This window comes from Tachypleus tridentatus, chromosome 10 (genome assembly GCF_004210375.1).
Source record: "Tachypleus tridentatus isolate NWPU-2018 chromosome 10, ASM421037v1, whole genome shotgun sequence".
NCBI classification, from domain to species: domain Eukaryota; kingdom Metazoa; phylum Arthropoda; class Merostomata; order Xiphosura; family Limulidae; genus Tachypleus; species Tachypleus tridentatus.
In genome coordinates, this window is record NC_134834.1 from 152,890,742 (window position 1) to 152,904,363 (window position 13,622).

At 34.3% G+C, this 13,622-nt stretch overlaps 1 protein-coding gene across 5 annotated transcripts in view; it reads left to right on the forward strand.

The window, feature by feature from the left end:
- Nucleotides 1-13,622, forward strand: part of LOC143230655 (uncharacterized) — a 107,674-nt gene that overhangs the window by 79,279 nt on the left and 14,773 nt on the right. For 3 of the 5 annotated variants that reach the window (XM_076464546.1, XM_076464549.1, XM_076464545.1), the window contains 3 exons: nucleotides 7,585-7,748; nucleotides 8,168-8,467; nucleotides 10,356-10,407. In XM_076464546.1, the coding sequence (XP_076320661.1) occupies nucleotides 7,686-7,748; nucleotides 8,168-8,467; nucleotides 10,356-10,407 (415 nt within the window). In that variant the 5' untranslated portion in view covers nucleotides 7,585-7,685. Of the gene's footprint in view, nucleotides 1-1,684; nucleotides 1,819-6,219; nucleotides 7,749-8,167; nucleotides 8,468-10,355; nucleotides 10,408-13,622 lie in introns of those variants that run through there. The other 2 variants (XM_076464547.1, XM_076464548.1) reach the window with 2 other exon arrangements.

Genomic DNA, 13,622 nt, shown 5'->3' on the forward strand with positions numbered 1-13,622 from the left:
TAAGGGAAGATAACGAAAGCAAGTACAGAAACAATATAGAGATGAATATACAAAACTATATATAAATAGGCATGTATTTCCAAAATTCCTACACGAGTAGCCATATATTCCCAAGAACAACTTTTATCTAAAACTAAATTTTGAAATTCTTTCATTTACATGAGTTCAAGTTTTAATAAAAAACATTTTAAACTGAATAATGCTATTATCATCTGCCCCGTCTTTTTTTTTAAACAATCAATGTTAATGAATGGCAGTAAATGTTCTATGTTGAAGACGTTAGACTTCTCTGATCTTTCGAAGTTAAAATTCAACATATTGGTGCGTAAATCACCACAACTTCAACCATTGATGAACTAACACATCTGACGTTAGAATTAGAATAATCTGCAGAACATCTGGTTGTTACGCTACTCGTCGGTTCTCCACTTAAGCAATGTTCTTTGGCGAAACTGAAGGTTTTAATAGCTTTTGAAAACCTCTTAAACAAAAATGAGTCATTTGTAAAAGTCTCTAACTTAATAAGTTATCAGAGAGATTTGAGATTATGATGAGCAATACATAATATGCGCAGCCATTTTTTCTCCAGCCTATCCCTACATTCTAAGTAGTAACGTACTTACTGATAATGTTGTGCCACTGATAGAAATCACGTAACACTTCGTTTTCTATTTTTACCTTTGAACAAAAAATATAACATTATAAATATAAACTGTAGTAAAATTATAGCCCAACCAAAATTTTGAATATAAATACCAAATATATGTATAGTTTTTGCTTGGATGGTCTAGTCTTCAAGTGCAAAATAAAAAACGACCAGTTATAAGTGTGTACTACGTCAGCTTTATTTCACTGACCTGTAAATTTTATGTTAAGGTTTCAAAATTAGCCACAAAGCTAACACTGGTATCAAAATCTATTTTTCTACTTTATTATAAATAATAACTATAATTTCCAGAGAATGTTTGAATCAACACACGTGTTATGGGAACTGTTTGTTTTCGAATTTCGCGCAAAGCTACACGAGGGTTATCTGCGCTAGCAGTCCCTAATTTTTCAGTGTAAGACTAGAGGGAAAGCAGCTAGTCATCACCACCCACCGCCAACTCTTGAGCTAGTCTTTTACCAACGAATAGTGGGATTAACCGTCACATTGTCACGTCCCCACGGCTGAAAGAGCGAGCATGTTTGGTGTGACGGGGATTCAAACCCACGACACTCAGATTAGGAGTCGAGTGTTTAACCACCTGGCCATGCCAGGCCTTACGGGAACTGAATATTACTCCTGAGTTGTAAACTCAATGAACGAACACAAGCTAAAATATTCAGGATTCAAAACAACTGAGAGAATAATTCCACTGTTTTTTGAAAAAAAAATTACCAGTCCGTCGACTAAGACAAAAACACAGACTCCAAAGAATACTGACATATATGTGTGCGTGTATATATATATATATTCGCAAACAGGTTCGCATAAGACGACACGGGCAGAGCTTGCAAACAAGTATACGACTGATAAGTCATCAACATTTAATGATTAACTACATACAATAGGTGACCTTACGAAGAACCTCAAGTGTTTAGTTTTTCTTACGACTTCAGGTAAGACCAGCTGCTCAGGCAGCTGCCGTCTGGAGTTTAAACCACCTGGCTATGCTGGCGCTGGTGAATATGTTCCTACTAGTCCTGTGTCTTTCATAGTGTCGTATCACAAGACAGTGAGTCGTTGTATTCTTTCTTTTAAGATTAACTGCGTTGAAATCTTATTTGTATTTCAAAGGATCGTATGAAGTTAATATTATTCATCGTCAAAGACAAGTAAGATATTAATTCTTTGTTTTTGTTTCTAATGCTGAATAAGGAAAATAAAGACTGGCCATTTTCAATATGAAGGGTTGTTGTGTTACATATTTTTCTCTCCAACCTTTAACCAGTCCCTTAGTACCGCACGCGACACATGATAATAGAGAGGATTTTATGTATGTTTATTATTTACAACATCTTAACCTTATTAACCTAATTTCTTGATAGTATAAAGGTTTTTATTTAGTATATTTTAATCTGGTTTCTAGATACCTAAGCTTTGCTGTTTTATAAGAAGTATTTTTGATTAACATTTTGATTTTGTTTTGATATTGGAAACATGTTTTATATTCATCTCGTCATGTTTTAGTTATCGTGCTATTGTTGCTCTTAGTTAATTAGAAACTTATACGTACGACAAATCTCTAGTGGATATGCAGAGCAACATGTTTAGTAACACAGGAACTTCCTGTGTCCAATCTGTTTCTTTCTTATTTTTTTGAAGGTATAGTAGACACTATTATCAAAGCGTGTGACATTTATTACCATTTTCTCAATGAACCAGTTTATCTTAAAGTATTCATTCCTTTACCAATGTCCCCTTCCAAACTTAGACTAGTTTAATGTCATATTCACATATTCATTTTATGTACCGCTTTCTAGCAACTGCTTCGAAATGCTGTATGTTTATGTTATTACAAACTTCTAACTTGGATAAAGTTCTAAAACAATAGCTTGAAGATGCTTTATATCAAAACAGTAGAAACAAAATCACGGAATAACCTTTTTCTTAAGGGATCCAAATTGCACTAAAATATCCTTCAAATTATGTCACAAACAAGTTAACTTTGAAATATTCTCATTATGTTTTGCTAGATGTTTTATTACCAATTGTTCAATCAATAAGTCATTACTTCTCATATTTTTAGGTTGATTCTTTTACAGCTGAAATAATTAACAGAGTGGCAAGTATCACCAGCCGCTGGGATATCGTCAGTGACCATGAACGTCCGCAAGGAAAGGGGGACAGTTACCCTCCTCTGGAATATCAGTTTTACGTTTCCCTTGTCTAACTTTGAAATCATTTAGTCATCTTGTTCTCTTCTGTAATAATCATGCAGACACCAATTTCAGTGATCGAGGGGTTCGGTAAACAAAAGGATTATCTAACCTGCCGAGTACTTAAACACCACTTGATCATGCGTCGTATTTAATAAAAATAAATATATATGCAGTTTGTGTAGAGCTCACAAATCGCCGTTAAGTGGTGCCGTTAACACTTCAGGTTTTATTGTTTGTATAATAAATAAATTGATGTTACCAAATTTAGATTAGCTGGCTGAATGTAACAAAGTGAAGGATAATTAATTATTTATAAAGAAATATAACAAAGGTTAGAAGAATATTGAAGTTATGCTATAACATAAATGTAACTTAGTATTTTTTATGCTTATATGATTGATCATAAAATCACTCGCTTAAAAACAAATAGTTGGTATTTTGTATGCTTGATGTGATTGGCTAAACCAACACTGAAACAGGTCTTGTTCAAACTGACAAATTAAATATAAATGCACCCAAAAATCTGATTATTCGTGATTTCTGTGACATCTGCCACTTATCACCCCCTGATTTCCCCTCCCTCTGTTCCAGCTGCAGCTGGTATCGACAGTTGGTTGCCTTAACCTTCGCTCTCGGAAATGAACCAACTTATGTACAAGTCTTGTGCTAAAAGACTCGCGACAGAAACGGCACGTGCACCATTCCACGCGTCACGTGACTGTCTTAATAGTTCTTACATTATTGTGTTTTCTTTATTCTTAAAAATTTAGTGGCCCAACAACATTTTCCTTGGGACGTTCTGGTAATACAAGAACCACGCTTTCTATGGTGTTGTTCAAAAGAGTCGGCAATTCAGCATTTCGAAATCTTGAATTTATTTCTTTAATTATATACTCTTCACACAAGCTCAAAAGTTTGACTGTCGCCCAGTTCGTTGTTCAGATAAAACTCTGTAATAATTTTTCACCCAGGCAGCGCTATAAGACTAGTGATGGCAGTTTAATAAAAAGCTTCTTGTATAAGTGCTTTGGTTGCGGAGCGAATGACAATCATACAATAATATAAGATCGAGTTTTTAATTAGAAGTAGTTTTAGCGATATGCGGCCTGCGAAACTTTATTAATACAGTGACCTCATTGTACATACCGTTTCTCAAATCACAATCTTACTCGTTATAACGGAATTAACAGCAGACATTTGCAGTAAAATAACCATTTTACTTCTCCTGCTCACAGCTTTTTCTACCGATAGCTATGGATAATTTCTTAGCGTATTATTTTACTAGTACATTTCAAAAGTAACATATTTGTACGTCATTGTATTTGATAAGTCCATCTTTTTTCATATTAAAACTAAATATTAACAATTAAAATTACCGGCACGGTATCAAGTTTTCACTAATTAAATGTTTTCTTCTGTTTTACTTTTTGGATAAGTATTTATTCCCTGATTTCTGATGTTAATCATAAAATATTTTAGTGATTTTTGGTGTTAGTTTTTCACTATCTATTGATAAAGAGCTGTCTATCTAAAACAGTTTGTGTCTGTTACTGGTTCGCTACTTGGATTTTTGCTGTTTTTTAATTATTCTGATATTTACTGTTGCTTGATTATTCGGATGTTGTTGAATAATTTTATAAATATCTGCTGTTGATGGACTCACGTTTTCATCTTGGCAGGTAGATGTTGCTGATGTGCTATATTTATGGATTATTATTGTTAATGTGCTTATCTTTCAAAGTTTGTGGATTGTTGAAGCTTATGAGTTTATATTTTCATATTTATGGACTATTGTTGCTATTAGATTGGTATTCTCTGAGGATTATATATATATTTTTGATGAACTGATAATTCCATGTTTATGAACCATGTGTGTTTGAAGGTGACTGTTGTTGATATTTCTTTCCTTGCAAATCAATGCTACTGATGTGTTGATAATTTATATTTTTAGACAATTGTTGTTGATGGGTTGATATTTATGGGATACAGACAAAGTATCACCCAATTTGTGTTATATAGTCTACCTTTTTATTTATTTTGTTATTAATGTTTTGAAGATATCTTAAAAGTTTGTTTGTTGCGAACGGTTGTTGCTAACTGGTTAATATTTTCATGTTTATGAATTATTACTATTATTTTATTATTGTCATGTTGATTTGAACCTGTTGATTATTTTATTACTGCACATTTTGAGATTTAAGGATAGGTTTGTGACGTCGTAATTCAATTAAGAATTATAAGCTGAAGATTATTTATACCGCACACATGTTGAAGTTTGCATTGTTGTTAAATGATAATAAATTTCGGGAGTGAAAAGTTAGTATAACATCGTGGGAACATGTGCGTCTATTTTTCATCAGGGATTCAACAGATGGCATTTCCCACATCGTTTAACAGACTGGCTTTTCCCACTTGTGCTCGTGTGGAACGATTCAGCACGTGCAGCAGATGCTCGCTCGTTCGTAGGACCTCATTTAGCGTGGCAGGGAAGTGGGCAATGATTCTTACTTTGTGCAATGGTTATTGTAACGGAAGGTAAGCACCATAAGAAGGGGCAGATGGGAGGCTTCTCAGCATCCGTCGCCTGCCTCCTTGCCGGCTCCCTGATAGAAGTACTTAGCCTGGGTTCCAAGGTCGTCCTCTGGGTGCTGGATCTTTTCTCTTGGTGAATTGGTTATAAAAAGGTAGTCACGTGACACAGTGCATGCTGTCACAGTAGTACATGGCTTCTCGGAATATCTTAAGTGGCGTGTTTATCATCATTTCGAAATTTTGATACATTCACATACATACATACCCTACTGATGAACGTTTCTTTACGTTTTATGTTTGAACTAAACATATGATTATAAATTATATTTATTATTGTTAAAAACCCGTATACTTTATTACAAGGTTAATAAACAACAGCTATTTAAAGCATCGAGTACACGACGTCATTTATTAATGGAAACATCTTAAGAAATGTAAGTACGTAGGAACACATAGATGGATATCGATCCGAGTAACAATAAACTTCGTGTCGTATGTTCTGTAAATCACACATGAAAAATAATTACTGTTTCTCCTACAAACAAATACTGATATGAATGTTCAATTTAATTCATTATAACAAAAATACCGAAAATACTCTACTTTATACGTCATGCGCCTAGCCTGAACGTCTCCCTCCGTCGCACAACGCTAAGTCTGAAGGCTTACAACGCTAAAAACCGGATTTTGATACCCGTGATGGGCACAATACATATAGCCCCGTTATGTATCTTTGTGCTTAATTAACTACAAACAAACAAAACACGCTTTTTAACGTTTCTATTATATATAAATATATAAGTACATAAGTAAAGAAAATATTAATAGTGAAGAGTTCAATAAAATAAAACAATATTTTTTTTCGGATTGTTTTTGTTATAACAAACTGTATATATATATATATATAGTGACGCCACAGTGATGCTATCTTATGATTTGTCGAGAACTCACACGCTGTAAGAATGTTATTATTATCTGGAGGCCCTAAAACAGGCATTAAATTAAATTCCTTTTTCACTGGCAGGACGTGTGATATAGGTGATCTTTTTCAAAATAGCCGCTATGGCGGTTTTCTATTTTCAGCTGACTGTTCAACGTATATCACTCAATGCTGTCGCAATTAAAGCTTTGGCAAAGTTATATTTTGTGTAGCGACACAGTTTTGTTCTTTAGAGTCTTAGGATGACCAATAATCCATGGCCAGATCAGTAGTAATCGAAGTAACACAGATCTTTTGTTCTTTGTTGGTGTTCAAATAAAGTTTTGAAAGGTTAGTTTTTGATTAAGCCCAGCATGGCCAGGTGGTTAAGGCACTCGACTCGTAATCCGAGGGTCGCGGGTTCGCGCCCGCTTCGCGTTAAACATGCTTGTCCTCCCAGCCGTGGGGGCGTATAATGTGACGGTCAATCCCACTATTCGTTGGTAAAAGCGTAGCCCAAGAGTTGGCGGTGGGTGGTGATGACTAGCTGCCTTCCCTCTAGTCTTACACTGCTAAATTAGGGACGGCTAGCACAGATAGCCCTCGAGTAGCTTTGTGCGAAATTCCAAAACCAAACCATTATGAAAACTAATGTGTGAGGTTGAAATTATAATAACCTCATATTGTGTATATTTTACACAAACGCTAATTTAACTATGCAATTAATATTATCCATAAATTAAAGATATTAGAATAAATACATTCGTTTCACATGGCAAAAGTAGTTTGTTAATCCAAACAACTTGACAGTTTATTATCTAATCTGTATATTTTGTGTAAATTGAGACAAACGATGAGAGCATATCTGGGAGTCAACCACGTACTACATACAAGTGAAGCGTGTCGGTATATTTCGTTATTTACCATAACCTTATTACGCTTGGGTTTAATATTAAATACGTGGCCGACCTTCCTATAACAATTGCGCGCATGATTTTCATGCCACTGTTTGTGACTCTTGTTCCACAAACCTGTACTAATAAGACTGATATAAGTTGGTTATACATACTTAGAGCTGTTGGTTTTATTTATTTTGACTAGTAGACAGTTTGCGATCAACTTTTTTTTTGTACATTTTTTTAATGTAATATTTTAGGGATATAAACTGTGGTAGTTTCCGTTTCGGATATCGCACCTGGATCCGTGGCGCGCTTGCCGCCGGAAACCTCACCGCACGCGACTCAATTCTGTTCTCTGTGTTCTCACAGAATCCTGTCAATCAGACGAAAGGGCGGAGCCTAGACTACCCTGAAGCCAAGCTGACAACAAAGTTTTAAGAGTGCACGAGCACACAACAGAGCGAGAAGCTATGGGGAGGCGAGCAGGAGCGTCTTTGCTCACCACATTTATAGTTCAATTTGCGGTGTTACAGGTAGAGTTCAGCATAAATGTTATTACTAAAGTTCGTTTTTCTAGTATTTTAGAGTCGGTAATGGTAAAATAACACAATAAGTAATGTTCATCAACTTTTTTAGATTCTTTTGTAATTTCAACGTTTCTTTAAAATATAACTGAATGTCGTAGAATTAATAAAGTAAATGAAATGTTCTGTTATACAGCGGAGTAACAGCTGTATTCTTTTCATACTATATTTTTGAAGCGTTTAATTACAGTTTACCTACATTATTTCTATAAAATTTGGTTTTATATGTAAGTGATATGTACAGTTTATGTTAGCTACAACTGAACCTGCTTTAGTTGCTTTGTTTTGTTTTTTCTTACAATTTTGCATAAGGTTTGAGTTTTTGAGTTTAAGCATTCAGTAAATACGTGTTTTGCATAATTCAACAGGTTTCCGCCTCCGGAGTGTTTGAGTTTCGGTTAGAGGCATTCTCCAATGACTACGGTCGAGATTTCGAGGGAAACTGTTGCCGTGGATACCGCACGTCGCACGGTTTGTGTAGTGGTGTTTGCCAAACGTCTTTTCGCGTGTGTTTGAAACATTACCAAGCAACTATAAATCCTAACCCGCCGTGCACGTTCGGTGAAGTGATATCGCCTGTGCTGGGCAATAACTCGGTTCATCTTCTGGATAATGTGGTGCCCGGCTTTATTAACCCCGTTCGATTTTCATTCGAGTTTTCTTGGCCGGTAAGTAGTTTTATGTAGTTATATATAAGTCACTAATAGTTTGATAGTATTTTTTATGTTTCTTTTTTGAGAAACGACTGGAAATAAATTATGCGAAAAGAGGTCAAAATGGCAACATCAAGACAATAGATAAATGAATGAATTCTTACTTCATGTATGTTGGTTCCTCATTGTAAACTTGTTTGGACTACTTTTAGTTCCTAACAACGTGTCTTAAAAACCGAGTTATTGTTCTTTTGTCCGAGGTATATAATTACTGACGTTTTAACTATTATCGAATTCGACAGAATTTTACATTGATTGTGTATATTATATACAGCCAGAGAAATATTATGAAATAATACTTCGCGTGAAAAATGAATTGAGAAAAAGGTTATTTTCTTTTCAAAGCAAGTTAGTTTTCGTACTGTTCCATAGACCCTTATGAAATATTGAACTGAAAAACGAATTAAGGTTAACAGTAAATTTTCATGTGACCAACTCAGTAACTTCTCTCTAATATCATCATATGTGTGAAGAAATATTCCTCCAAGAACAACTGAAGAACTAAGGTTAGTCGCTTTTAAACCTCATATGAGAGTCAATAGGGTTATGTACTATGCAGGGGCTTTGAATGATAACCTTTGTATGAATTTTAATGATTTTCAGGCTGTATTATTTTAAATACTTAGTTTTCCAGTGTTATTTGGTATTTTTCAGAATTTATTATGTTTTGTATTATTTCTCATATTTGGTTGTTACTACTTATTTTTTGTGTATGTACTTAAAATAATTATTTTTATCATTTTTATTATTATTTTACACATGTATCTACAGTGATTTTTCGTGAGATGTTTTATATCTTTTATGTATTTTTGTTCTTACCCCTCTGTAAGGGTGGATTAATTAAAAAAAAAGAACCTCATGTGATTGATGTTGGTTAAAGAACGTATACTTTAATGTTATAACATCATTATCACTGACTTTTCATTGTATTTTATAGCTTCTAGTGCACTCCTGCAATTCTTAAAGATAAATTTAGAAAGTCATCGATTTATCAGGAGTTCTGAATATTTCAGAAAGCTGTTCAACAGAACACGTTTTAAGCAAGGACTCGAGCCCGCGGCTCCCAACAGAGCTAACTTATAAATCATACTACACTCATTAAGCGGGGATCTTAATAATCAAATATACACATCACTTATTAAAAGATTTGTTTGTTTGTTTTGAATTTCGCGCAAAGCTACACGAGGGCTATCTGCGCAGCCGTCCCTAATTTAGCAGTATAAGACTAGAGGGAAGGCAGCTTGTCATCTCCACTCACCGCCAATTTTTGGGCCACTCTTTTACCAACGAATAGTGGGATTGACCGTCTTAAAGGAAGAAAATGAAAAAAATAAATAAATGAAGAGTAAAGAAGTTATTACGCACCATTTTAAATAGGCCTCACAACCTTTCATAGAAACTTTGTAGTGGTTGTGTGTGTGTGTTTTCTTATAGCAAAGCCACATCTGGCTATCTGCTGAGTTCACCGAAGGGAATCGAACTCCTGATTTTAGCGTTGTAAGTCCGTAGGCGTACCTTGTAGTGGCTGAAAGTAATTTCTTACTTTATGCTCATGGACCTAACCATTCTTTTAAAAAATATATCTTTACAATAACTTAAAGATTCGTACACAATGTTTCGACAACTTATGTTTCATATTTATTCATTAGCCATTCTTACGTTTATCGATGTTATCTTTTTTTCTCAAACGGTTTATTTAAGTTCCGAAAGATGGTAGCATGATGAAAAATTATATTTCAGACAAAGTAATAAAGGAAAAAAATGAAATGTATAAACTCTACTGTTTTCAATCCATATAATGATTGTCAAAGTAAAAATTAACTTTGCGTTTTTTGTTCTCTAGGGAACATTTTCACTGATCGTTGAAGCCTGGCATGAAAGCAGTGGACACGAAGGTAAGTTTGTCATGAAATAAATCATTTAGACGGTGTTTAAATCCCTACTGAACATGTTTGTCGAATAGCAAAACATATATGTATATATCTGTATTATCTTCTTCCTCTATTTATCCCATAACCACTCTTTCTATCAGTCCATCTTATACCATACTTATAATGAGCATGGTCAAGTATGTCAAATAAAAACCTGATTGATTTTAGTGATAGCCCTTCTTATCCCAACCAGTGTAATTATTTTCACGAGTTATGTCAAGTTAAAGCTGCTTCCCACCAGGTGGTAGCTGTAGCAACAAAAATGGCCTCTAGAGGTTTATAGTCGATTTATGTGTGGAAAATGGGCACGAGCCACTAATTGAGTGGATGTAGCTTATGTTGTGGGAATAAAGCAGTAAGGTGTATTTAAAGCTTAGTCGGTTTGACCATTTTACATCCGTGATGTCATGCAAACATTTAATAAAAAATTAATCTCTATTCTATCATGGTCATTATTTATAGAAGAAGTGTTAATTAATGAGGTCAGTAGTAAAAACAAACTTGTTTGTTCCAAATAAATTATGGTAATAAATTACAATATATCATTCACTTATTTCTGATCAAGCCCTTTCAATTTTGTTTACTACGTTAAAAATTCATTTTCAATCTATTTTCATTATTTTGAACAAATATGGTAGAAGAGCTAATTACTACGTCATCTATTGGCATATCTGATAAACTAAAATAATTTCTTTAAAATAGCTTTTTTGTTGTTTCAAGGATGCATAAACATACACCAGCTGGATTACCCATCCATTGGACGTCGCTATGCGAATACACGATTAATGAAAGGTTATCTTAGGAAATGAAAAGCTGCTTCCCTTATGTATATATTTGTACATAACCAACAACAAAAAAGCGTAAAAATACCTAAGAAAACATAAAATGTGAAACCGCAAATTTCCATGTATCTCCGCATGGACCCAACAAACTTCCGTATCACATTTGGTGAAGATTTGTCAACAGAGAGCGAATTAGTGGTCAAAAACGCAAAATTGCTCATAAAAACTGCAAAACTCACAACTGAACAGTTGTTACTATCCCCCCATGGACCCAGTGAACCTCCATACCAAATCTGATGAAGATCCATCAACACCCTGCGATGTAGTTACATGGACAGATAAGAAGCAGTCTTATTAAATTTCTATAGATTTCTATAGATTATTGTTGCATAAGGTATTGGTTTCATCGTGTGTTTTAGATTCTGAAACCGTAAAGACAAATGGTCTAATGTCAAGGATGTCCGGCCCAGCATGACCAGATGTTTAAGTTGCTCGACTCGTAATCTGAGTGTCGCGGATTCGAATCCCTGTCACACCAAACATGCTTGCCTTTTCAGCCATAGGGCGTTATAATGTGCGGTCAATCACACTATTTATTGGTAAATTAGTACCCCAAGAATTGGAGGTGGGTGGTGATGACTAGCTGCCTACCTTCTAGTCTTACACTGATAAATTAGGGACGGCTAGCAGAGATAGCCCTCGTGTAGCTTTGTGCGAAATTAAGGAACAAAAACAACAAACATTCATATCCGCTTTTATTATCATCTGCACTGCTTAAGTAATTTTACCCTTTCTTGTATCTTGTTCAACACTTATACATTATGTGGATAATTTACACTATGCAATGCAACTGCGCGTAATTCTCTGAAAATCTACAGAACATTAATTTCATTGGTAACCATTAACTGCTACTTGACGGAATGTGTTTTTGAGTTTCGATCGCGTGTTTTTAATTTTGTATAATGGCATTTGAACCCTTCGGGTATACATTGTTCATTATTTAGAGCGCCCACTGGGTAAAATCCTAGTAACCTTTCTTCCCACGGTACAGGCGCCAAGAGTCAAACATGAATGGCCTCTACATGACGTAAGCGCCATCTCGTGTCAAAAGAATTTAAATGCAATTCCATGATCTGTATATTACTTATTTCCTCTCCCTCCGTAATCTTCCAAGGTTGAAGAAATGAGAACCGTGAGAAACGTTTGCTTGTCTACAGTCAATATTTACAGAGTATTTTAATCGTCTACAAAGAATTCACTACTCTCTACAGTACAAGCTCTATCCCAACAACGCTTCCTGTGTGTTTGTTTACAGCTTTCTTAAACTAGTTGTAATAGACGTCATTTAAGTAATATTCATGTAATTATTTTCCAGCTGTGTTGATATTAATTCAATAATTTATAATTACAAATTATTTTGCGCATTCATTAAACTCATCAATGATTTTGTACAAATAAACAGTCAGGTACAAATGTTTCAGGAACGTTTCAATTTACGATAAATCAATATGCGAGATGGCTTTATTTCTATCCTTAGTGGCTAATAAGAGATTGATTAGGAACCTCATTGGTGTTGAAAAAATACACTTGTTATTTCAAAAACGTAGCCTTTTTCAAATGTTTTTTTTTTTTAACTTTTATTTCCCATACAACAGTTTTAATGTTTTTATTTCTACTTACGAATGCCACCTTCCAGCAATAACTTTTATATTTGAACTGTTAGATACATTAAACAATCATTAAATAACTATAAATAATTAAATAATTATCTAGGGGAATAATATATGAAAAGGTTTAACGTTTTCCACTATTAATAGTTGAAAGTAAATGAAATGCTTAACGTATTCTCCAATCACGGTTAACAGTTGAAATTAATACAGCCCTTTAATTCACTTTAATTAAAAACACTAAAACTTTACCAGCTTTCACTGTTAATATTAAAAACTACATCAAAGTTTTAGCAGCTTTATTAATATTTTAAACTAGATCAATTTTTGGCAGTTTGAACTTCAGTCATTCAAACTAGATATCAAATTTTAGATGCTTTGAAATTAAATAAGGCTCTTAACAGCTTTGCTGTTTATTTGTCAAAGTATATCAGATTTTTAGTAGTTCTTACCAATGATGTTTGACATTATATCGGATTTTTACCTGTTTTTATTGTTAACGCTTTAAAGCAAGATTTTAGTTACTTTGCATGTCAACACTTGAAACTAGATCACGCGTGTAGCAGTTTTTGCCGTTTCTGTTGCCCATCTTCCCCCCAGTGGCACAGTGACATGTCTGCAGACTTACAGCGCTAGAAACTTGTTTTCATTATCAGTGGTGGGCAGAGCACAGATAACCCATTATACAGCATTGTGCTTAAAAGCAAACGAAAATGTCGTTTATTTTAAA